The sequence below is a fragment of the Gambusia affinis genome, linkage group LG07, assembly GCF_019740435.1.
Source record: "Gambusia affinis linkage group LG07, SWU_Gaff_1.0, whole genome shotgun sequence".
NCBI lineage: Eukaryota > Metazoa > Chordata > Actinopteri > Cyprinodontiformes > Poeciliidae > Gambusia > Gambusia affinis.
This window is the reverse complement of record NC_057874.1, coordinates 12,126,358-12,153,419: the sequence shown is the minus strand read 5'-3', so window position 1 is coordinate 12,153,419 and position 27,062 is coordinate 12,126,358. Positions and strand designations below refer to the sequence as shown.

The 27,062-nt window shown below is 38.1% G+C and overlaps 1 protein-coding gene across 1 annotated transcript; it reads left to right on the top strand.

The window, feature by feature from the left end:
* The first annotated feature begins 1,603 nt into the window (after positions 1–1,603).
* Positions 1,604–26,843, top strand: LOC122834715 (receptor tyrosine-protein kinase erbB-3-like). The gene is made up of 29 exons (XM_044123400.1): positions 1,604–2,004; positions 12,873–13,030; positions 13,289–13,475; positions 13,810–13,935; positions 14,743–14,808; positions 15,020–15,138; positions 15,610–15,751; positions 15,945–16,058; positions 16,876–16,993; positions 17,675–17,748; positions 17,838–17,928; positions 18,075–18,095; positions 18,719–18,927; positions 19,616–19,748; positions 19,887–19,980; positions 20,130–20,284; positions 20,365–20,421; positions 20,519–20,660; positions 20,746–20,856; positions 20,934–21,032; positions 21,194–21,379; positions 21,462–21,617; positions 22,413–22,491; positions 23,052–23,198; positions 23,294–23,391; positions 23,478–23,666; positions 23,769–23,831; positions 23,925–24,174; positions 25,212–26,843. Exons 1-29 carry the CDS (start codon positions 1,911–1,913, stop codon positions 25,970–25,972), a joined length of 4,239 nt encoding a protein of 1,412 aa, XP_043979335.1. The 5' UTR covers positions 1,604–1,910; the 3' UTR covers positions 25,973–26,843.
* Positions 26,844–27,062: the final 219 nt, after the last annotated feature.

Here is a 27,062-nt window from a genome sequence, read left to right as displayed (position 1 = left end):
AACTGTGGGAAGTGACAAAAAGTACAGAAATGTTTTGTTGTTTTTTTAACTTCAGTTTATTTATGTAGCAAATGTTATTTCAAACCATGCTGCAAGGAAAAGAAACGCAGTACTGTAAAAAGTATTTATCCCTTACAGAGTTCCTCTGTTTGTTGTTTTTTAATCACATGTGAATATTTCAGATCAGCAAACAAATATTCATTTTATAAACCAGAACAATCATGATTTTGTGTTTTACATGGATAAAAGCTATACAACCCAACCTTGTGTGAAAAAGTTACCAGATTTTTAAGCCAGGAATTATTATTATTATTATTATTAATAATCTTTGATAGATGATTTCTCCACTGATGATTTCAGTTTTACTCATTGGACTCAGGCATAATCACTGGCTGAGCATTCAAATAAAAACTGTCTGCCGACATGAAGGAGGCTGAAGAGATTTCCAGAAGCAACATCGTTTTCCTAAAGAAGCTGAAGACTGAAGAGGAAGACACCAATCCCCACACTGTAAAAAAAAAAAAAAAAAAAAAAAAAGTCTCTAATTTGCAGTAAAATACTGGAATTTTACCATATAAATACAAATTTTACTGGATTTATACGGTAAAATTCAGGCAGCAACAGTTGCCATTATTTTACCGTAAATTAAAGATAGTTTTTTTTTGTTTTTTTTTACAATGCAGTTATTGCAAGTGCTTGATGGCAGTTACTGTTGCCCAGAGTGAAAGAAGTAGTTATTAAATTTAATAGGACAATTAAATCTATTAGGTTTAATAGGACCTTAAACCCTGGACCCACAGGTTGAGGTTTTGAAAAACTCTTTCATTTTCAAAGGTGCATTCTCAAACCAAACTATTAATGAATCATAAATAAACATAACATAGAGTCATATTCAGTAAACTGGACTATGTATCTGATGATGCTTGTTTGCCCGAATAAAAGCATATATTTTTTAACAGGCCTTTTTCTGTACTTAAAATGTTCAAGTCTAAGTTCAAATGTTTTTTCTATTTTTTTATTCTAGTTTTAAAGATCATCTTATCATTAGCTGTAAGTGGAAAATTATAATAATTAACAGAAATAAAATCTCCAAAACATCAGTCTGTGTGTGATTAATCTACATAAAGTTTCACTTCCTGATTAAGTTAGTGATACTTTAAATTCTTGAATTTGTCTGTATGTATCAAAATATAATGAAACAAGCCGCATATTGATCAGAAGAAGAAGAAAAAATACTCAAACGACTTAAAAATAAAACAATGTACATGTTTTGTAGCCAGGTTGTTGTGTGTTGCAGATTTCTGCCCAGTTCCCTCTTGAAAATGAGATCTGAAGGAAATAAAAATAAAAGAATAGCCTGACAGCAGAGAGAACAGACGATTTGAACACCGAATAGTTTAGTTGTTAATTAATAATCATCTGAAATGTGCTTTTTAAAAATTGTTTGATTATCTAAAACATTTAGTGTGGCTTAAAAGAAGCGTCAGGTGTTCTGAGACTGTAGTCCAGGTTACAGGTAGGCGCTCAAGCCCCGCCCATATAAAAATCAGTGCCGCAGAAAGCGCCGCTCCCGCCGCTGATTGGCTGCTGTCACTGAGCGGTAGTGATTCCTCCAGGTCAGACTGGAGCGGGCGGCTCGTAAAGTCCCAGCTCTCAGCTCACAGCCAAGCTGAAAACACGTTTAGGATTCCTTCTCGAGGCAGATTTTGAACCTTACTTCTCCTGAAAGCGAGGAGGAATAAAAAAAAAGAAAAAAAAAAAAGAGGAAACGCCAACTGGAATTAGCGGAAGAGAAATTTATTTTCTTGATCTAAATGGACAGTCTCGGGTTGAAATCCCGCAGGACAGCTTTGGATGACAGAGGATGATCTTGTGATGTTTGTTTGAAATTCATGAGCCCGGATATTTGAATGAGGATGACTGCTCTCATGAGGAAGGTGCAGCAGGTGCTCTGCGTCCTGCTGCTGTGCGCTCTCCAGCTCTGCCGCGCTGACACGGATGGAGGTGGGTATTCACACACACACACACACACACACACACACACACACACACAGGCATCCACACAGTATGTTCCTTCTTAATAAGCTAAAACATTTACTCTGCGATAGCTCTACTCCCACAGCAGACAGAGCTTCAATCGCGGTGGGAGGACACCTGCTTTAAAAAAAAAAAAACCTGTTCCGCAAACGTGAAACTTGTTTGCTGTGAGTCACCTGCACCTCTCCCACGACTCTGTGTGCTTTATCATGTTTGTCTCAATTGTTTCAAGGTTTTGCGACAGAGCCCAGCCTTTTTAACCACCACAGTCAGGCCAAAGAATGTGCCCCAGATTGTGAAAAGGTTATCTAAGAAATGTTGAAACCACCTTTGTTTTTTGTTGTTTTGCTTTAATCGATAGCAGAGAAACTATTCAGGCTTGGTAGTCAAGTAAAAGAAGGTTGTAAAAGAGAGAATATCTACCTATCTATCTATCTATCTGTCTGTCTGTCTGTCTGTCTGTCTGTCTGTCTGTCTGTCTGTCTGTCTGTCTATCTCCACCTGAGCAGAGCATCTCTGTAGCTTCTCCAGAGTTACCAGTGGTTACTTGGCTGCTTGTTCCAAACTCTTTCCATTTTCAGATAACAGATTAAACGGTGTAAGATATCCAAAGTTTGGGGGTTTTATTTTATAACATAACTTCTCTGTCTTTATGACGCAGCTGTTCACTAAAGTCTTCCATTTAATCTCTGAGAAAAGCTGTATTCATTCTCAGATTAAGTCAGACATAGATCGACTCTGGAGAAAGTAGGTTGTGCTGCGTTGCCTTTTCAGGGCTGTGAGATTAAAAGACAACAAATATAAATCTAAAACTTACTTTCAGATTTGTATCTGAAAATCATTGTTCACTATGTTTAGAGATGCTACAAATAAAATAATCAAATGATCAATAAAGATAAGATGTAATTTGATTATTTCTTATATTTGGATACAAAATGGTGCTGAGAGTAAACTTTTGTATTTATTTATTTTATGGTGTAAATATAGTATTGTAAGTATAAGTATGTAGTAATTTTCTATACAAAATGTCTTGTGTGATATTTTACTTCATAGACATTTTTAATGTAGACATAGATTAACATCAAAATACAAATATGCTGCTTCACTTGTTGCTGGGTAAAATGCTGAGTAACTGATTGTGTGTAAGTTTGGGGTTTCCAGGAGCAGATTAAAGACAGGGCCGGTCCAAGCTTTTACAGGGCCTTAGGCAGAATTAACTTTGGGGGCTAAAAATATCACAGCTAACAGTGTTTATGTACAGGTTTGGTGAAATCTGGGAAAGGGGCAGAGAATAATTGGCTGAGTTTATAAAACAATCATGACTGATTGGTTGTCGCTTGCTGAGATGTACCACAAAAATACCACTTTATACAAAGAAAACTTTCTAATTCCCTTAAATATTACTTTGAAACATTTTAAAATTGGTTAACTCATCTAATCTGAAACATTCAAATCAAACTGAAAACTGCTCTCGTTTTCGCTAGCAAATCTAAGAAATGTCACCCTATGGTCTGTGTTGAAATTCAAGCATTGATGGGAGGACCCCCAATAGTTTGAGAGCCCTAAGCAGCAGCTTAGTTCACTTATGCCTTGGGCTGGCTCTGAGTAAATGCTCCAGTCTGACAGAGCTAAACCTGAGAGGAAAAGATTCAAACAATCCCAGCGCACACGTTAGAGGAGAGCAGTGCTTGAGTAAATATGTTGCTTATGGAGTGTATGGGTGAAGGCATGTTGTGATTTGAATCTGTGTGTGAACTTTGACCTTGTGTTCTTGTTGCCACCTGGTTGTTAGTGACTAAAGTGTCTCTGATTGTGAAGACAACAATGTGAACATGAGGTCATCGATTGCTCAGGTGACAGAGCCTCTGGTAAACGTCAAACTCTCAAAAGATTTCACGAAAGCAACAGATGAAAGAAAAGGTGTTAGTTTCTAATATTTGATCCGGAAAGCTTTTTAATCCAATAGCAATGAAACTTTACTAAATATTTGATCCAGAATTGGCCAAAGTTTATGTAATGAACAAAAAATGTTTATGGTGAAGAAGGGCAGCGCTGAAGGCTTAAGCACAAAATGTTCAAGTGAGTTTTCTGGCTGGTTATTTAATTTTATCTTTTTATTTGACAAGTTTGGCAATATTTAAATTTGAAACGTTAACTCCAAAATGTTTTCGGATTTACTGATTTTTTTTTTTTTTAGCCTTTGTTTTTGCACAAATCTTAACACAAAACTTCAATATTCCTTTTTGTTTTACATCAACCCGCCACATTTACTGCCATCCCAGTAAAGATGTGTTTTTTTGCAGTAGCACGATGCTATATTGGTTTTAGAAAGAAGTTTTAGAAAGTTAAATACATTTTAAAATTTGAGTAGGTGGGGAAAAAAATCCCACAATGAAAAAAAGAAAAAATCCCACAAAAAGAAATAATTATCCATATATCCATTATTTAGTTTAAATCACCAGTGCAACAATAATGATGACTGTAATAATGTCTAACACAAATGTAACTGAAGTGTTTGTTTTATTTATACTTTTTAAACTGGACTGCAAAGGAACTTTTTATCACTAATTTGTTACGTCCTTTTTCCATGTTGTGACACAGAGGACTATAATCAGTTTAGCAACTCTTAAAAAAGGAAAAGACACGAAAGCATAATAATCAAGTGAAGCTAATCTGTGTTTAGCTCTTTCATTTTGAGAATGGCCACAAGAAATTAGCTTCTTACCTCAATCTTTTCACATAGAGCAACTTAAAATACTCTGCAGTAGCAGTTTTGAAAAATTCAACCTTTATTCAAGTAAATTCAGTCTTTCAAGGAAAAATCCGTTATCAAGAAATAGCTTTTGGTTTTTTTTTTTTTTGGTTTTTTTTAACACATTGTTAGTTACTCAAAACTGAAATACGTAACTATTCCCATAAAATGCACCTTTCCAAATTACCTTTACCTTTTAGTCCTGTGTAAGTTAAACAGATAATCCAAGAAGTAGTAATCCGTGACATTTTGTTTGGAAGTCGGATTAAACGTGGCATGACATGGAGGCCCATTTAATATAGGCAGCTTTTGAAACGGGAAAGATTACAAAGTGCGCTTTTCAAGTGAGATCAATGTGTGTGGAGAATAACAGCCTGAATCTAGCTGCAGTTAATGTTTAAATGACATTTAAATGACATTTATCACGCCTCACGTCAAACATGTGTAACTAAAATCTTAAAGTATATCCGTCTTTGTTTTACAATCACATAATCTTACGCTACAAATCTTGGCAAAATCCAACCTCTAATTTGGGAATTGTTATTACCGACTTCAAGAAAGAATAGTTTTTACCACTGGTAAAATCTCTCACAGCTGTAAAGTAAACGAAGCATTAAAATAAAATATTTTTTGTTTAAGATGTAGAAAGTGTTCTGTTTGTGACTTCTTGTTTTTTTTTTTAGATAATAAGCAAAGCAGGGGTATCTCTTTCTTTTCCCAACATTTAACATTTAAATCCTGCCAAACAAATAAATTAAGGGTGTTAGTCTAAATTAAAAAATAGCAACATAAATTTAAATTTTGACACCTCAGCATCTTTTTTTTAAATGTTTACAGAACACTGCACATTTACTGTCTCCCAAAGCAAAAACATGTGAAAAGAAAAATAAATACATTTATTTTTAATAAACTAGCATCACTTTGAAAACATTTCTGAAAAATCCAACCTTGAGTTTAAGTATTTTTTTATGATCTTATTAAATGTCCAAAATGGAAAGAATAAGAGAATCTGACATGTGCACAAAGCAGATGTGATAAGAGTCATAAGTCAAAAAAAAGGTACAAAAAATCCACTAGAAAGTTCCACATCCTCAAGGAATTAAAAATATATTAATAATTAATGCCACATAATTTAATTGATCACTTATTAAAAAAGGTTAAAAGCCACTGAAACTGTGATAAAGGTTGCATGTAAATCTTATCAGCACACACAGAATCTCCAACACTCACTTGAAGAAAAGTTGTAACAAACCTTTTATTGCTAACAATAAAACATTCCTGCATTTCAACAGATTTTACACACAGAGTTGGAAATAAATGTAGAGTGTTGTATTTCTTCACATCTCTCTTATGAAACAATGGCTTTATTTAATTGCTTTCCTCATCCCTTTAAGCATAAAGTCAGGATAACATGTTACTCAACCCTGTAAGCAAACATGTTGCAGGTTTGTCAGTTTGGTCCCTTTTATTAATGTTGTCATTGTGCAACGAGGAACAGTGCATGACTTTTGCTTTTACTGGCAAGTGTTAAATTAAATATCCTCGAACAAAGATTTAAAATGTAACTTCACTAGTTATTGTCAAAGTGACTTTCAGATGCATGCATTGAAAAGCAAACATGGGATTGAGCTTGGTGGCAGTGATTGATGTGAAGTAACTCCCTGCAAGTTCATGAAAGTCACTCACACTGGCAACACAAGAAGCATCTTTAATTCCATTTATGCACAACATGTACCTGTAAACAGGGGAGTTAATATAGAACTGAACCAGCTTGTGTGTTCAGGTATTTTTCCTAGTGTTTGCAGAGGCACGAGCGTTCACTCAAGGTATGCAGTAGTTTCTTGCTGTGCTGTGCCAAGTTTCTGTTTACAACAGTCAGCGTCTCCTCTGCTTCTATTGAACTTGTTTGTCTCCTCCTCCCTCTATTCTTCCTCCCTCCCTCTGTTGTTTTGCAGAGCAGAAGCCTTGGTAACAGATGAATGAAGGAAAAAGAAAAAAGAAAAACAGCCAAACCCGATCCACGCTCTGTTTTCATTATTGTGTCAGGTTACAAGTTAGCGCAGGGGACAGTGATGCCATGCAATAGAGAGTTCATTTGGCTTTTGATAGTTAGCGAGGCTCCACCACATCGCAGTCTTTTTACAGATTGTTTGCAGATACACATGTACTCTTGCTTTTCACTCAAGAGTAGAGCCCCTGTGTTAATCCCTCCTTCTCTATTGACTCATCGCCTTTCACCTCATCCTTTTTTTCCCTTCATCATCCATCAGCTGACACAGGAAGTCCTCCTTTGATAGAAAAAAAAGTCCGCGGTCTGTGTGTTATGTAAATGTGAACATGCCATATCTGTCACATTCTGTTCTGTGTAAGTTTACTCTGGTTTGCCACACTGTTCCACATGCAGACTCTGCATATTACACCAGGTGGAAAATTCTCGAACATGATGCACTCACAGGTGTTTCTGGCAGCTCAAGCGCCATATAGTCAACAGCTCAGTCATCAAGCTGCTCACAGATAAACAGCATTACGGTCGAGTGGGTTGTAAAGTCATATAATTTCAAATATAGGCTGCAGAAGGGTTTTCTGAATGTCATTTTGAAAACACGACGTGTGCCACTCCCTACACAAGCAAGCATTTACAAAAACGATAAATAATATAGTTGTTTGCTATAGAAATGGAAAATGTGTACTCCGAATTTGAGAGTTTAAAACAATGAGAAGGGTTCAAAAGCAGCATTTTATAATGTTTTGAACATCTGTAAGATCCAAGAGCAGACAGGAGGCAGGCACAACAATAGTAAAATATTACTTCAATGGGGAAAAAAGACAATACAACAACAAAACATACATAACACCAGAGATGAGAAAAAGCTTTAGGCCACTGAGCAGGTAAAGGGAAGATCTGACAAAAACTGAATGCAAACCAGGAGTATAAATACAGAGAAGGGTGATTACTGGTTCAAGAATCGGGTTAGTCTGATTATGTGACCATAACACAGGCATGAATTGTGACACTGATAGAGAATGACTAGAAATGACAGAAACATGTTAGGAATAAAATAAACAGGGAGTAGCAACCTGAAAATCTGAAAAAAATAAATACATTGTTTTTCTTTCTTGGCGAAACACCTAGCAGAATCCAGTAACTCCATGGAAGTGGGATGTGTTTATAAAACAGGACTCTTCCTTGTGTTTGCACATGCATGCACGCACATGCACTTCTGAGTTATGTAGCAAGTGCAACAAGCTAACAAAACAATTTTTGTTGGTGGAACTGCAAACAACGTTTCCTGTAAAGTGCTGTATTTTTTGCTCTTCCTTGAAAGAGGCTGCTGATGTTGCCTGTCGTCGCTCCTTAAACCTGCATTAGTTGTGAACGACCGATGCAGATCGGTCACACACAAAATGGGTCACAGCGTACTAGCTTAAAGCTTTGCCATATGAATTTCCTCATAATTCCTTTAGTTTTCCATCTCACCTTATCTAAAGTGAAATACTAAACTCTGATAAATCATGACCAGTTGTTCTAGCTTTGTGTTGGTCAAGGTCCACAAAACACATCCAACACTTCCTCTTAGACAGCAGTTGTATAATATTTCATTGCAGGAATTAATCTCGCGCTGTGGAAACTGGAGGAAACTCAAGAAGAGCTAAAGGAAAAGGTCAAGACTTTTGAATTGAGATTCTGGTAAAAGCTTATGAGCTCTTTATAAATGACCTGCAGTGGTTTAGTGCAAATCTAGATTAGTTGGTTTGTGGGTGAAGTTACCTGGGAGTCTGGGAGATGCCATGTCCAAAGTGGGCTCTCTTGTCTTAAAACAACTACAGTCTCATTGAGTTTTATGCTTTTCTAATAGTAGTTGCTCTGAGTTCAACATTTCAACATGTCAAATCCTATTTGCATGTTTCAGCAGGACGCTCATTGGTGATACACCACATCCAACATCTATTTTCGGTGTAAAAAAAAGATATTCTTCTGTGTAAACAACTGAAGAAAAATTTTAAAATTACCTTAAAGGTAGAAAAACAGAGTTTGTATGAATTGCTATAAAGTTATTTTTAGATGGGTTTTTTCCAAGGTGGCAGAAGTCTGTAGAAGTATAGCTGGTCGATTAATCTTCTGGATCCAACTAGACTGGATTTATACAAAAGAAAGATCTTTGGAGTGAGGGCAAAGTGAGACTTTGGAAGACAATATCTTAGTGGGAGCAGATTAACTCTTGGAGTCTAGCTGATGGCGTGCAACCAATCATCTTACCTGTCAAACACTAAATAGGAATTGAACATGTCAAGCTTTTCCAGATAGAGAAATTACGTGATAGAAAAGAGACAGAAAAAAAACATAAATGAGCACAAGATCCTAAAACTACCCTGGAGACTGGAGAAGCTTTAAGATGGGAGAAATGGGCTTTAGTTTGGCCGCTCTTGGACTGTCTCCATTCCACCAGACGGACCAACCTGGATTTATAACAAATAAGAAAATTATTAACGGCAGGCGATACATGTTACCTTTTTAACAGTCCCTCACTTATGGATTCCCGGACTAGTTGACTTTAAGTAGAAAATGATTCAAATATTGTCTCTGAAAAGTTTGTGTGTGATTATCCTGAATGCGAAACTCAAAAAAATAAAAAACTCAGTTTGTGATGTTCTTCCCCAGTGAACCTTTTTCCATGTTTAGATTGAGATTATTGAGGCAACTGGATGTTGATGACTGTTTTATCTAAAAAGGTTGGGTAAGCGTAACACGATGTCCTGTTCGTGAGAGCTTATAGCGCCACTTCTGAAAAACAATCTTTGAACAGAATAAACAAAGAAACCTGTTATATCAGAAAGGCGACAGATCGAAACTGAAAAATCATCTGGATAAGAAAAAGATCAAGCAAAGAGATTTATTTATTTTTTTGTTTTTGTCTTATTTACCTCAGTGGGTGAACTTTTTTTATGTTCTTGTTACCAAGTCAGCCAGTGAACTCAGTGTTCTCAGAAACTCTTAAACAACCCTCAGAATGACTTTATAATCACTGATAAGCTCGTTGCCACACTTGAACACACTCAGAGAGGTTTTTCCATTCCTACAGGGCACATCGCATTAACAGAGTTTCATTTCAAAGAAACTTAGACTGAATTTAATGTTCAAATGATAACTTGTTCAGTTATTCCTGTGAAACGAAACCTCGGCAATGTTTTTCATGAATTAATAAAAGAAGGACACTTACAGTGGGCTTTGACCTGGCTGTGCTCTGTAGTTAATAATCATTAGTCTTTTATGTCCTTGTTGATCCTGTTGTCGGCTGCCTGCTGTTTTGACTCACAGGATTTTGAGAATCTGGTTTCCTGTGTTTTATAAATGGTCTTCAAATTGTGGGGAATTTGTTGAAATAAATACAAAAAAACAAACTTTGCAGCTCACAGTTATTTTATTCAATAGAAACAGAATCAGTTTCTTAAAAACACAATTTCAGAATGATCTCTGTGTTTTTTTAGATGTACATATTTTTATGTTTTAGCAATAAAATGCATATTTTTTTTGCCAGTCTTTCTCCTTTTAGCATGAATTAGATTATAAATCACAAAAAAAAAACTTTTTAAAAATTTAATTTGTTTTTCTGACATATTTATGACTTATTAACATGACCCCCCAAAACTGTCACTGAAACTCCCTGTACATGTCGCAGTGCAAGTACCCTTCAAAATAAACACAGGAATATTTTGTCAACATCTTGTTCGAATGTTTTGCTAAACCATGAGGTTTATCTAAAACTCTGCTTTGGTCATTTGGTACAAAATAATCTTTTTCTATCTCTGTGCTCAGAACAAAGGAGATAATAATGGAGTCAAGACTGATCAATGTATCAGTGATCAATCTATGTTGTCACTGCACCACTGGTGATTTTATTAAAAGCAAATATTTCTGTAAATAAGAGTATCCTAAATAAATATACTCAAATGTGAGGGTGGGTTTTTCTGCAGTTCTTAAGTTTGAGATGAAGCTGTTTTAATAAAAGGTGCTTTTTAAGGTCATTTTTTTGTGGTTGGCAGTGTTTTTGTGTTCTATGTGACACTTGGTCATGTTGAGCTTGTTGTCCTTGTTTTCCTCTCGGCATCGTCTCCCGTGTTTCCCTGGTATTTGAATAGCAAAGCAGCCTCATGGTGATGCTGACTGGGTGAACTCCCACAGACCGTCAACAAGGCTCTGGGTGTTTGTTGGGCAGAATGACGCGTCCTGAACACAATTCTCAACTTGTTTCACACTCTTACAGTACATTCATTCATTTTCATCAACACGAACACAGCCTCTTGTAGTAAAAAGGCATAAAACGGTCTTTGTGAAAAAGCACACTGTTTGCTCATGAATCCCTCGTTAAGACATCCATAAGAGTGTCTATCATTGAGTTATTTGTTGTGCTGTTTCTCTTCTAAACAACTAAAGATATGAATTTCCCCCTTGCGGGACAATGAAGTTGCATTTATTCTATATTCAAATGCATCTGAACACATTTTACATAAGAAAATACTCTAGTGATTCTTAATATGAAGAGATAAATACAATGACTTGCAAAAGTATCCACGCACTTTTAATGTTTTCACATTTTATCCCATAAAATTCAATTTATTTTTAGGATTTTGTCTGACCAACGCAAAGCAGTGGATAATTGGGTAGAATGGGGGAAATTCACTCTGTTTATCAAACTTATTTCAAAATAAAAACCTGAAACTTTTTGTTCATTTGAATCCAGCAAATCAACACTTTTGCTGCAATCTCAATTGCAAGCTTCTTGGTTTCTCATCCCTAAGGACTGAAATCTGTGCCCCCTTTTCTCTACAAAACATTTCAAGCTCAGTGAGAGGGAACGAAATATCAATTTTCAAGTCATACCACGGATTGTCATTTGAATATTCCTGCCCTTTGACTATGCCAAACCATCACATAATTTGGTCTAAACCATTCTATCGTAGCTCTGGCTGTTTGCTCAAAGTTGTCATCCATCCAGAAGGAGAACATCTGTCCCAGTCCCAAGTCTTTACAGACTCTGGTTTCCTTCCAGGATTGTCTTGAATGCAGCTCCATGCAGCTTCCCATCAACTTTACCCAGATTCCTGCTGAAGGAAAACATCCTCACAGTGAGGAATAGGGTTAGGGTAGGGTAGGGTAGGGTAGGGTAGGGTAGGGTAGGGTAGGGTAGGGTAGGGTAGGGTAGGGTAGGGTAGGGTAGGGTAGGGTAGGGTAGGGTAGGGTAGGGCACCCTACCCTACCCACATGTCATGTGGGTCATGTGGGAGTTAGTTCTTCCCTCACATATGGTCAAATGAACATCTTAAGTAGCAGGGGGTTTCTCTCTTTTGTTGCAGGTTTTGAAAACATGTGGGTCATGTCATGTGGGTCATGTGGGAGTTAGTTCTTCCCTCACATATGGTCAAATGAACATCTTAAGTAGCAGGGGGTTTCTCTCTTTTGTTGCAGGTTTTGAAAACAATTTAAAAAGCACTTTGTATTTTTACACAAAATTATTTAAATGAGGTGAAATATTCTGGATCTGAAAATAGATGTTAAATACTGAATCTTAGCTGATCAAGAGGTGTTGACCTTTATTGTTTTATTAAATTTATTCGGTTTTATTTCATTTTTGGTGATATTTGCTGCATTATCTTTAAAACAAAAGTTTAAAACTATTTTACTTTTATACAAGTTTGACTATATTATGTTCCTGGTCTCTTACCTTTGGTGTGACACGGTGTTAGTGCATTCTAAGGATTTATGGTTTGTTTCGAAATTCTTCAAACGTACAGGAACAAGAGAGTGAATTATGCCCATATTTGTTGTTGGTGATAGGAGGTCGGTTGTCCATGCCTCAGCTGTTGACGCCGGTCTTTGTACATGGCTTCAGATTTTTATTCTGATTCTCCATTTTTCTGATGCAATCATCGAATGGCTGAAGTTGGATGAGCAGTTTGACAAGTTTTCCTGCTATCCCACAACATAGTGGATATTTACATTCTATTGCACATTTCTCTTAAATGTGCAATAGAAAATAAGAGAAATATTTGAAATAATAGGAGTCTCTTGTTTTTATTTCCCCAGTGGCTGTTTGCTCTGGCACTCAGAATGGCATGAGCACAACAGGAGACCCAGAGAACCATTACAAACTGATGAAGGAGCGATACACCGGCTGCAACATCGTGATGGGAAACCTTGAAATTATCTTGATGCAGCACACCCGGGACTTCAGCTTCTTGCAGGTGAGCCTGGGAACATCGGCCTCTGCGTAGAGCAGATTATCAGTAATCCTTTCACAGATGTGTCACTAGAAGAATGTCACCAACCAGTCCAGACATGGATGCAGAATCAACCGGTGCCAGAAACATTCCTTCCCTGAGGTTCCCTGAGAAGTCGGGAACCAAATCAGTGGAGATGATGTCACTATGAGATCATTATTTGTGGCTGAAACGGATTTAAGTGATGCTTTGTTGTGTGTTTTCTATTACTCAACCTTGCAGTCTATAAAGGAAGTGACAGGCCACGTTGTGTTCGCTATGAATGAGTTCAGCCGTCTCCCTCTCGATAACCTGCGTGTGATCAGGGGCAACAATCTTTATGAGGACCGCTACGCCTTGGCTGTGATGCTCAACTACAAGAAAGACGGCCAACACGGCCTTCAGGAGCTCGGCTTGACAAACCTCACAGGTATGCTGTGTGCATGCTATGTATGTTTAAAGTGTGGGCGGCTGAGACAGAGCAGATAAGAGCTGGATATGGTCCTCAGTTACTGTTGGAGCTCTCACACGCTCTCAGTGAAGCCGCACCCTCCAGAACGCCATCTGTCAGTGAGGTAGCTGGAATGTGTCGCGTACAACCGCCCAACTGTCAAAGTAACGAGCTCTGTACCGCTGCGCTGCATTTATATGTTCTGTAGTAAATAGCGAGTCCCAACGTCTGACGGGATGAGTCATGGGCCTGTCCGGGCTTGCTCTGATAATTCTCATTCTTTTCCACACATTTGCATTTGTGCCGCCCACAGAGATACTGGAAGGAGGCGTCCAGATATTCGACAACAAGTACCTGAGTTACGCTCCACAGGTGAACTGGCTCGACATTGTGAAGGATGCATCAGCTGAGATTATGATCCAAAAGAACGGTCCTGAAAGTGAGTCTGAATTAATGTGCAAAAACTTTTAGAAAAAATACATTCTGTTGAAACTGTCATTGTGTCGTGAGAGTATGTCATGAGACAGACAATCTGTCTCTGTGAAAAGATCGAGCTGCTCCACATCCTCCATGTGCTACTACTATTTTATGAAGAAATGCAACACTCCCAGTCAAAATCAACAAACAAAACCAATCAGAGCCAGGAGGAGTGTCTTAACGCTGTTAATCATCCTCATGAACGCCCTGGTAAATGTGGTAAAGGCATAGGATTACAGGACGGCTTTTTTTCTGCCATACTAACTAGCTCTAGCACTCATGACAGGCTCTGCTGAAGGGGAGAAGCTCTATCATAGCAGAGAAAGAAGGAAGGGGTGAGTGGCGCACACCTGGGCTTGATTGACAGTGCTTAGACCCTCCTCTTGGCTCTGATTTAATGTTTCTAGTTAGCACCAGGAGAAGGCAGAGGAGCTCGATTTTTGACTGATTATCTGTCTCTTACTGTCACAACATAGTGACACTTTAAACAAATATGTAAAAAAAAACAAAAAACAACAAAGTTGAAAACACATTCCTCTGCAGGTAATGACTCTATGCTGTTTGTGACTTTAAACAATTGAACTGAATAACCAAAATAAATATATATTTTTATAATATCGAACTTTTAAAGATGCCTATGCACAAACAATTAACGAGTAAATCCGTTTGCAGGTATGATGTAAGTCTTTAAACCTGATTTCGCTTTGAATTGTTTTCACTTGCTTTCCTTTGTAAAACTACATCTAATAACAGCAGACATATTTTCCAGAACCTTGTAATGAAGCATGTGGGAATGGGCCTTGTTGGGGACCAGGAAGCAACTCTTGCCAGACCTGTGAGTGACAGAAAATAAACCTTTATCTCTTACCCGTTAATTTTGCCACTCAACTCTCGTTCTAAAAATGCCAGAAAGACGACTCTTTGTAGCTTGATGAGTTAACTCTTTCACTGTATGCTAATTCAAACGTCACATTTCATTGACTTTTGTGTGCCACGTTTTACTCTCACTTCACTGGAGGCACAACAAACTTCCTTCTCTGTTTCAGTGACAAAGACTGTGTGTGCGCCTCAGTGTAACAGCCGATGCTTCGGAAGAAACCCGAGAGAGTGTTGCCACATTGAATGTGCTGGTGGCTGCAACGGGCCCCTGGATACAGACTGCTTTGTGAGTCTAAAACTTGCAGTCAACTGATTTTAGACAGAAAGCAGCTTATATGAAATAAACATATCAACTTTTTGATAAAATTTTAGTTCAAAGTATTGCACTGTTTACTCCAACTGATATAAAAAGGCTTTTAGTGAGAAAATGTCAGTATTTCTGTACAAATTTAAATATAAAAAGCCCATGCAGAAGTTGAATGTCTTATTTTTCACATAAATCTTTTAATTGTGCGATTTATGCAAATGAGACTATGCTTTGCTGCTAAACATCTCCACCTGCTCTCATCTTTGACAGTTGCAAGCACTTAATAGGAACTGCTTAATGATCTTCAATATCATTTTAAAAAGTCTAAGAGACGTTTCTAAATAAATGATAAAATATAAAATAACAATTAACCACTTAAGTAGCAAAACATGTATACAAATGCACAAGCTTTGCACCTAATTGTTATTTTATGTTGCATCTTACTTACAGGCTTGCAAGAACTTCAACAACTCAGGATCATGTGTGCTCCAGTGTCCCCAGACTGTGATCTACAACAAGCATAAATTCAAAATGGAGGACAATCCCAATGCCAAATACCAGTATGGCTCTATCTGTGTGGCCCAGTGCCCCCGTGAGTCCCCACACATGCTGTCTTATACTCACACACTTGGGAAAAACACTGACTGTATATAAACCTATTTAAATACAGTTATGATAGCCATAATGCTCTGGTTGTTAAGCTGCTATAAGTGTTAGCTCAGTTTAATGTAAGTCCTTGGCACAGTGCACAGTGTCCATTAATGTCATTATCTGTTTTTGAACAGCCAACTTTGTGGTGGATGGCAGCTCATGTGTAAGGAACTGCCCAGCAGATAAAATGGAGGTGGAGAAAAATGGAGCAAAGCGATGCGAGCCTTGTGGAGGACTCTGCCCCAAAGGTAACCACTTTACAAGTAGCAATATTGGCATGTTGCTTTTAATAACAAGAACTATCTGTTACACTAAATTACAGTTTAATGCACACAGTAACATTCTAGTAAAAGAGAACAAGCTAGTAACAGCAGTGTTGCTAACAATAGTTAACATCTACTATGCTAATGGGGGTTAAAATGATTAAGAAGTTTAAATGTTAATATTAGGTGACATGCCAACATTAGCATGTTAGTTACCAATAATGTACATAATCTGTTACACTACAGTTTCCTAGCATTCAGTAATAAACTAGCATTAGCTAACTGGATGCTAATCTTCCAGTTAGCTAATCTCAAACTTGTATGATTTGCTTATCTAAAATGCTAACATTTCCTAATCTGAAAGAAAATCTAAACCTTTCTACTACGCTAACAGTGCTTTATTATAGGCTAAAATGCTAATTTTAACATTAGCATCATGGCTAACACGAATGTACCAGCTAACTCTAATTATATCAGAATTTCCCACTGATATAATGCTTCTCCGAGCTTTCCTTTAAAACAGCAATAATGCATTTCCTATGTGAAATTATTTCTATTTAGAAAAGTGAGGCCTTTGTTTTAAAGAGCATCTGCAAACTTATTTTGAAAGTGCAAATTACAAAACCTGCAGATCCCTGATGTGTCTGAAACCTAGTAATAAGCCAATGGAGTATTATAACTTGTTGTTGAAAGTGTAAAATTAATTCTCTGTTGATCAGTAGCTTTAATTATGCCAATATAGTATTATGTTTCTTGGTGTTTTTATTTTTTGAATGTATTTTTTCGTCCCTTTTTTTCACAGTTTGCGACGGCACAGAAAAACAGAACAGCAAAACCGTTGATGCAACCAACATTGACAGTTTTATAAACTGCACTGTAATCAAGGGCAGTCTTGACTTTACGATACTTGGCATAAAAGGGTAAGAACCAATGAAAATGTAAGAATTATTTTATGTTCCAAGTTGAACATTCAGAACTAAATTTATAGACACGACAAACGGGTTCATTCTCAGTATCAGTTTCCCAACCACGTTTCTCCCATTCACATATATTCCTGCTTTAGTCGTCAAAGCAAAATTAGTTAAAGGTTGTGATAGAAAGCTTAATGACTGATATTGTGTCTTAAATTGTGTTCGCCTTTAAAGTAGTACAAGATTGTGTCTGATTTCGATAAGAAATCTTAAAAATTGTTATAAATCTAAATTGAAAGCAGACCCAGTATCAGCCACCTGCCTGAACAATGATCATGTAGAAATGATGTGACAAAATGCATTAAGATGTGGGCTCATCTCTTGTTTCTTGCAAACCCACTTCTTGTGTCAAGCCCCGTCTGCATCAGGCTGTGCACAGGAAGTAGAGAAACATGATGCACACACAACCATCTATAAGTTTTGATAGTAAAGGCATAATCCTTTAACATGTTTAATTTTAAACAAAGGGAAAACTATACATTTGGTTCTTTTGCTCTCTGTTACCTAAACCTTCCCCTCTGAAACTGCTCAGTTTATAATTAGCTTATCATGAAGCATTATTCTCAGTGCTTCATTGAGGGTATTTTGCATTAAATAATCTTTTTCGTCTCTTTTCTTTTTTGCTCAAAGCGATCCTTACGAAAAAATACCGCCCCTCGATCCAGAAAAACTGAAAGTCTTTAACGCTGTGCAGGAGATTACAGGTGAGTTTCTGAACTACAGGCGTATTTTTAAGTTGCTGTGAAATTGTTTGCATGTTTTTAGAGTCTCTGAAATACAACTTGATTTTCAGACTATCTCAAAATCGAATCGTGGCCTGAAAGCCTGTCGAACCTGTCAGTCTTTTCCAACCTTCAAACAATACAAGGAAGAAAACTTTACACGTGAGCAGCTGATGCTTTTCTTATTGTTTCGCTGACCCATAAATTATTGTGTTCTGTTATTAATTGCATACACAATAAACTTTAAATGACATTGAACTGGTTTTCTTTTTTATTTCTTTGTCATGTGATATTTTTACTTCCTGTAGTGGAGGGAGCCGTAACAAAAGGTATGTTGAACACCTCAAATTGCATCCTCTTTTTGGTGTTGGTGTGTGTTCATCCCATACTGGTATTGTGAGATTCATCTGGTGGTGAACATTTCTCTTTAAAGGGATTTTTCTTCTTCTGGTTCCTGGGCAAAATCTGTTGTATTGTGAGAGCGGTATCCAGTTTTACAAAGGAAAAATAAAATGCTAATTTCTCACTTGATTGTTCATATTTGGAGATTAATCCCAATATATTCTCTTAATCATTTCTGTTTTTAAATAAAAATGAATTTCTGTTTTGCTCCACTGTCTACATCCTTTCAAGATTTCCCCAAATTTAAGTTTTGCCTTTTCAAATGAAACATAAAATTTCTTTCAAAGACACAAAAATTTAAACAGGGATGTAGGAAACCTTTAGAAATAATCAGAATCAGTTTTTATTTTGTCTTTGCTGTGACGAAGTTCAGAGAAGAAACTCAAAACTTAGAGACTCTTCTGTGTTTATATTTTTTTATTGAAATGGCAAAACCTAAACGTAGTGAACCCGCATAATCCAGAACAAGTCTTTTTACAGTAAACTATTTGTCCAATTCAGAATTTTTTCATGCAAAAATACGCATTCACATTATCACCTGCTGTTTCAGAGGCTACTCTTTCCTCGTGATGAACATCCAGTCTCTCACCTCCCTCGGGTTGCGCTCCCTGCAGAAGTTAAATGACGGCAGCGTGTATGTCACCAAAAACAAGAGGCTGTGCTACTACAACACTGTGAACTGGACGCGCATCATTTCCAGTCCCCAGAAACAGCAGAATAATCCCGTCATCAAGGAGAACCGGAGAATGGAGCGGTGTGGTGAGTGGTGTCGTAATGAATTTAATAAGCCTATTTAGTGCTGGTGAAAGCTAAAATTCTTTTTTATTTATTCTTTATTTAACTAGGAAAGTTCTGAAATCAATAACCCCTTTGTCAAGGCAGTCCTGGTCAAAAGATAACAAAATGATTAAAATACAATACAAACTATTAAAAACATTCGCAGTTTAAAATGTTACTAAGGTGAGCCTGAAGATTATGGTTTTTACGAATAAAAAACTGTATTCAAATACAGATAGAAATCTAATTTATGACACAGAAGCTTCCTGCTGATAAACTAATGGAGACAGTACATACATTTTACTTTAAAAAATAACATGCTCTGAATTAAAATAAGTGTGTCAAATAAAACTTTTTAAACATTTTTACCCGCTCACCAATTGAAATATGCAGCAACATAAATCACTTGAAATTAACCATACTGTATATTCTTCTAACTGGAACAAAATCTTCTGTTGAAGTTGTACAGCAACTGGAATCTATGGATTAAAAAAGTCGCTTCATTTCTGTAACAAGTAATCTTTCAGCCAAGAGTTTGTACACCTTGAGCTGTGTCACAAAATTAATTTTAATTCTGCGTTCACACCTACCGATGTTTCTTCATTCCACCTCATCCCAGCGACGCTGAGGCTACGTCGCCACAATGATTTGTTTTTCTTCTCCCCTGCAGTTGAGGAGGGCCGTGTGTGTGACCCCTTGTGCTCTTCTGACGGCTGCTGGGGCGCGGGGCCGGACCAGTGTGTTTCCTGTAACAAGTACAGCCGTGGAGGGACGTGTGTGCCAGACTGCATGTTCCTCACTGGGTAGGTCTTCAAAAAAAAATTTTTTTTAAATCACATTTAGGATAAATAATGCAAGTTTCAGCTGGGTGCTTTACAGATTTCTGTTCTTTTTGCTGTCTGCTGAATGTTATAATTCTTTTTTTGTTGTTCTTAATGCAGAAGTAGGAGGGAGTTTGCCACACAGTCAGGCGAGTGTTTGCCATGTCATCCTGAATGTAAAGTCCAGGAAGGGATGAAGACTTGCACGGGGCCGGTATGATCCCTTTGCTATTTTCTTACCCTTGTAGCTTATGTTCTCTAATTGGTCAAAGTAGAAGAAGAGTAAAGTTTGGGCAAAGATCCACTGCTGCCCCCTAGTGGCTCAAATATACTCTCCGCTCTGCGTCTGTTGTCTGCCTCCAGAGAGCAGATCAGTGTGTAGCATGTTCCAGCCTGCAGGACGGTCCGCACTGCGTCTCCTCGTGTCCCAATGGTGTGGTGGGCGGGAATGAACTCATCTTTAAATATGCCAGCAAACAAAGCCGTTGTGAGACGTGCCACATTAACTGCACCCAAGGGTGAGTGATGATTACAAATCTGTATCCCTGCATGTGTATTTTCCTTCTTTACACTGACTCTTCATGCATTTGGCCTCCAGATGTACTGGCCCTGGAATCGGGGACTGTGTGGGAATTGCTCCTCGAGCCCTGTCTGGGTAACATATTTTCTTATTTAGTTACGTCTTTTATAGTTTTGATTTGGGTAATTATGAGGTTCTGATTGCATATCATCCTTTAAACTCTTGTGATTAGACAAGCAACCACAGGCATCATATTGGGAGTCCTCGTCACAGTCTTCATTTCATTCTCCATCTTTGTGCTGACGACTCTGTGGCGCCGACGCACCGCCATCCTTCGTAAGAGAGCCATGAGGAGATACATGGAGAGTGGTGAAGTAAGTCGGCATATCTTTCTCAGGTTTCCCACTCCTGTTTGAATTTAAAGACGACAACATAAAGTTATGCTTTGTGTGTCTTCAGAGTTTCGAACCTTTGGAGGAGAAAGAGAAAGTCCACGCTCGGATCTTCAAACCCTCTGACCTGCGTAAGATCAAACCTCTGGGTAACGGAGCATTTGGAACCGTCCACAAGGTACACATTGTAGCATTCGTTTCCCACATCTGATTCCTATTGATCGGTGTCTGAAGCTGGGCTCTCTTTATACCCAGGGCGTTTGGATCCCTGAGGGAGACACAGTGAAGCTGCCTGTTGCTATCAGGACGATTCATGATCGCACGGGTCGACAAAATTTCTACAAAGTGACAGATGTAAGTCAACTTCAGTAAAATGTTTGTATTGTCCATTCATCTGAAATGATGCTTGAAAAGAGTGTGAACTTGTATGGAGAGGTATTCAATTTTGTAGAAAAAAATGTGATGTAAAACTCAGTTATTAAAGTCTTAACATGTAACGGAAATGATTTCCACAGCACATGACTGCGATGGGAAGCATGAACCACATCAACGTTGTGAGGACGTTGGGTTTCTGTCTGGGTGACAGCCTCCAACTCGTCACCCCACTGAGCAGTCAGGGCTCCATGCTGGAGCATGTCAGGAACAACAAGAACAAGCTGAGCCCACAGAGGCTGCTCAACTGGTGTGTCCAGATAGCAAAGGTAAAGGACCAATGCAGTTTCTGTTTTTTAGTTTTACACACACATTTCAAAGACAAGTCACGTTGTTCTTCTTCACCTTCAGGGAATGAATTACCTGGAGGAAAACAGGATTGTCCACAGAAACCTGGCTGCCAGAAATGTTTTCCTCAATGACAACTTCACAGCACAGATTTCAGATTACGGCGTGGCGGACCTGCTCTATCCTGAAGACAAGAAAAACTTTTTTAATGAGGGCAAGGTGAGTTTTATAGGAGGAGTTATGTACAGTGCTAATCAAGAGTATCAAAACGCCTTGAACTTTTCCTCATTTCTTTTTTTTTTTGCACTACAACTATAATCTCCTATGTATTTTATTGGGATTTTATGTGACAGAATAACACAGGCCTACCTAGAGAGCAGCCGAAAGGCCTGCAGTAACTTTAAGGAGTTGCAGAAAACCATAGCTCAGGTGGAAGAAGTTTGGTGGGACACTTGCTTGTCTTCAACTTCACAGATTCAACCTTAATGGAAGATTTGCAAGAAGAAATATATTGTTGAAACAAACTGATGACATATCCTAGTTATAGTTTCCCATCAGCCACGCAGGGGAAACATTAAACATTCAAAGGAAAGTAATTCAGTCCGAGGAATCATGGTGAAACACGGTGGTGGAAGTATTGTGCAGGGATAGGGAGGAGTTTATGTTAAAACCAGGAGACTGACAGCTTTAACTGCAACTTGTTAGATTTATTCTGTTGTTCTTGTAAAGATTTTTTTTAATCATCAATTTTCTTCTAATTTTCAATTATGTTCTGTTTTCTGTTGATGTTGTCTAAAATCTTTAAAAAATACACTGAAGTTTCTTGTAACAAATGGAAATGTGAAGAAGTTCAATGGTAGGATTTTTTTAAAACCTGTTGTAGGACACAGAAACAGGAAAACAAACATTTAGGAAAATTATTTTATATCTTCTAACATCCATTATTTTCTATCTCCACCGTTTCTGTTTCTTTTTAACTGATTTCCAATAAACTTTTTTTGTTTACATTTGCAGACATCAGTCATCAAGTGGATGGCCTTGGAGAGCATCTTGTTTCGCAGATACACTCATCAGAGTGATGTGTGGAGTTATGGTAGGCTCTAAATGCTAACTTTATTTAAATTGGATCTTTTATGCAAAGTTCACATTTTTAAGTTTTCATACTTCTATTTGGGTCTCAACTAAGTCTATAAAAGCCCAAACATAAAAAAAAGACTCTTAAAAGAACAGCCGTTCTTAAGCAATAAATTTACAGTTTCAAAAATCTCCAAATTGATCCCACGTTACCTAGCAACTCAAGTAGAGCTTCTTCACATTCGGTCGGCTGGTTTTACCGCTGTATGTGCTGCACAATGGCTGCTGGAAAAGACAAGGGCATTGTTGTTGACTTACCCTTTAGAAACCACTTGCTGAAATTTTTGCTGGCTGTGCACGAGGCTCTACTTCTGCTTTTCCAGGATGTACTGCTGTATAATTGTTTTACAGAGTAAAATCTCTTGATCTAAGAATGATTTTGTGTGAAAATAGTCATGAACATGTTTTGTATTGCCCGTAGATCTGTCTCATCCTGTTCAAGGAAGCGTAATAGGTCACTTTTACAAACTTAAAGGCTGTTTTGCTCAGACTGCTTCAACATTCTCCTCTTGATCTTAGGTGTGACTGTTTGGGAGATGATGTCTCACGGGACAGAGCCATACTCCCCAATGCGTCCACAGGAGGTTCCTGATCTGCTGGAAAAGGGCGAACGTCTGTCTCAACCTCAGATGTGCACGATTGACGTCTACATGGTGATGGTCAAGTGTAAGCCATTTTAATTTTACTGGTGAAAGCTGTTTTTTTTTGCTGGTTCCAGTCCCACAGAAAACTATTAATAACTTCATTTCTTACTTATCCAGGTTGGATGATCGATGAGAATGTCCGTCCAACGTTTAAGGAACTGGCTGGAGAATTCACCAGAATGGCCAGAGACCCGCCTCGCTACCTGGTCATCAGAGTAAGACCTATCTGGCTTAGCACTGTGTTGTTTAGCTGTTGGTGCTAACGCAGCATGCTCATTTATAATTTTTCTGGTTTCGGCAGGAAGACTGCAATCAACACGATTCACCACCTGATGAAGTTGCCCAGCGGAGTGCAGACCTGGATGAGCTGGATGATTTAGACTTTGATCTGGAGGACATTGGCGTGCACACATCGGCAGACTGCGGGACTCCAGGACCACACCTCCTGTCCAGGAGTCTGAGCCGGATCTCCAGGACCGACACTAACAGAGTAGGGGACGGTGTTCTGTTGACATTCCCTGCATTTTATGCCTGAAAATGCACTGCCTGCTCGTCTGTATCCACATCACATTCATTGATGTTTGTGGTCAAGGTGGTGCTCAATCCATCAACCGTGGCTGGATACCTGCCCATGACCCCGGGCTTTGGAGGACAGGTAGATCCATTAAAAAGCTTTTTTTTTAATCAGCCCATGTCATAATCAGACTACTTAAATAGTTAATCTCAAATGATCTGTGTTGTGTGACAGTCCCGTTCCCGATTGAACTCTGCGCGCACCATGTCGGAGAGCTCAGAGGGCTGCGGCATGGCGGTGGACATGGAGATGAGCGAGGACTTTTCTTTGCCAGGAAGTCTGAAAAGAAGACGCCAACGTGAGGACAGCGCTTACGTATCACAGAGGGACAGCATGTCCGGTGGGCCGCCGGAGACTCCCTCCCCTGACGCAGAGGAGGAAGATCAGAACGGATACGTCCTTCCTGGAGGAAGCCCAGAAAGAGGTGACGATGCTCTGAGCGTTTAAAGAGCTTTGACATGAGGTTGAGAGGCTTCAGTAAACCTGCTGTAGCTGGTCAAGGGTTTGACATAAAACTATTCAAGCACACTAGACCAAAGTGAAGTAATAATAATAAAAAGTTTAAATAAATGAAATGTGTGACAAAATTCGTGTTGAACTGGAATAAGAAAACTGGAGACTAGTCTTGGTTTTGAGACGTGCTGAACTTAATTGACAAAAGCCACAATGTCGAACATTTGTTTAAATCAGGATTGTCAACGTGGACGCACTTACGCATGCAATTAACGTATTAATATTACATAGTGCAGGTTAATCAAACTACATATTTTAATATTTTGTGCTAGCCCAGGTGTGCTCAAAATGTAACATGCATGAATTACGCCTGTCGCTCTGCTGGATGAGGACAAGCTGCTGTCGCCTCATCTCACAAGTCCAATAGGAAATAAGTTCAGAGGAATATTTATAAATTAACATTTACAACAAATTACTTCCTTAAAAGTTCCCTGAATATAAAAATGTGGAAATCTGAAAATCTTCAGACATGTTTAGTGTGTGACACTAAAACATATTCGTAAACATTTTTTTGAAAATGTGCAGAGGCAGTTTTTTTTTTTCTCTGTGTGAAACTTCTTTGAGCTTCAAAATCTTTTGTTCAGATGTTGTTGTTTTTTAGCTTTACCTGTTTGTGGACATTTTTATCTGTTAAACATTTCCAAACCCTACTTGTCTCAAAGTTAACAGAATTGTGTGCTTTGTGAAGACACGCATAACGTTTTACACTTTTTTTTTTATCAGAGTAAAAATCATATTTAGGCTTTTTAAAAATGATTTAAAAGGGTTGTTTTTTTAACAGAAATGTTACAGAATTTTGAAAAACACAAACTTTTGTTGCTTGCATGAAAATGTACGTCATGTTGTTCTACAGGCATCGTAGGTACAGCCTTTTGGGATAAAACTTTATTTTAAACAATGCCTCATATTTAAAATTACCCCCATTTTGTTTTCTTTTTATGCTTTCAGATACCCTAATCTGCTCTTCTCGAGCCACTGCAGGCAGAATGGGAAAGTCTTACTCATTAGGCCTCCTGGACAGCCCAGATGATGAGGAGTATGAGTACATGAACAAGCAAACAGCTGTTTCTCTGAGGCACAACCCCCACTGGCTGAGGTCGAACAAGAGACGGACTTATTCCCTATCGTCACAAGCGACAGCCTACTGTGACACAACGCTGAGCTTGGAGGTCGGGGGAAGGCAAAAGACGAGTCAGAAAACTCCCCATCCAGCCCAGCGGGGTTCCAAGGAGGTCCAGTATGAATACATGGACATCAGATGTAACGAGAAAGTGGAATCCCCATCAGAGCACGTCCTCCCTGCACCTCCGATTCTACCGAGGATGAGAGGAGACGCTACAGAGAGACAGGAGAATGAATACCTCGAGAGTGACGACTATCAGTACACGAACAGACAAACGGCGCAGCAGCAACTTGTTGCTGACAATAAGGAGCCCAGCAGTGACAACAGTGAGGCGGATGAATACGAGGACATGGACTGCTTTGCAGCTCCGCCACCTGCTGTCGATACAGTCGTTTACCAGAACATGCGGAGGGAGGGCGAGGTAGCAGTGGACTGCACAGAGATGCACTCGTCGGCCTTATATCCCCACGTTAGGGTGCGAGCTGGAGTCGGGATCGGGGAGCCTACATCCGCTGAAAGATCCTTCGACAATCCAGGATACTGGCACAGCAAGATGTTCCTGAAGTCCAATGCAATGCCGACTTGAAGAACACGTTTATCTCAGTCTTGGAAGAGATTCATGAAGGACCTGAAAAAGGAAAAGAATCAACAAGCCACATAATGTAGCCTTTGATACAATCTCAATGAAACATAAAAATCATAAAGACTGGAATTAAAACCTTACAGAACATTTAATAAGGTGTGAAGATTTTGCATTTCTTTTCAATGACCCTATATTACAAATGTTTGTGCTTTCATGTTTTGTTTTTTTTTTTGTTTGTTTGTTTGTTTTAATAAGAATTTTATGTATATATTTAGCATAGATACCCATATCATTTTGAGGGGGAAAAACTACTGGAAGTGCAACTGATGATGAAAAACCTCAGGATATTGAAGAAATTTATCAGAATAAAGACTGGCCTTATAATAACTGAAAAATGATTATACGAGTAGAAGTAAACCTTTATAATGTTAACTGGTTTATTCATTTGTAAAATGCTAATATCCACATGCCCTTTATTAGACCTTCATCATGCTTCCCTACCTCCATGATAGCAGGAATTGTGTATTTGTGTCACCTATGCAACAAGTTGTGTAATGAAACATTATGGGAACGTTTCTCACTAATAGTAATAACACTAGTAGATTTGTCTTATTTCTCCATCATTGTCAAAAATGGGTTTCTGTACATTTTTTGTCATTTTGTTTTTGGCCTTTGATTTTGGGCATTTCAGGAGTTAAAAGCACTGAGTGTTTAAAGCACTAACACTAAACAGATTACAAGCTACAATTACTGTTTACATTTTTAGTAAGTTCAATGTTTTTGAGAACAATGCACATCAATGTATGTTTTTAGACCTCTGTGAGGGATTACAAATGACATGCATTTTGTAAGCAATAAAAATAATTACAAACACTATTTGAGGTCTGGCTCTGTTTAGCCCTTATAATAGAAAGTGAAAATATCTATCTATCTATCTATCTATCTATCTATCTATCTATCTATCTATCTATCTATCTATCTATCTATCTATCTATCTATCTATCTATCTATCTATCTATCTATCTATCTATCTATCTATCTATCTATCTATCTATCTATCTATCTATCTATCTATATATATATATATATATAT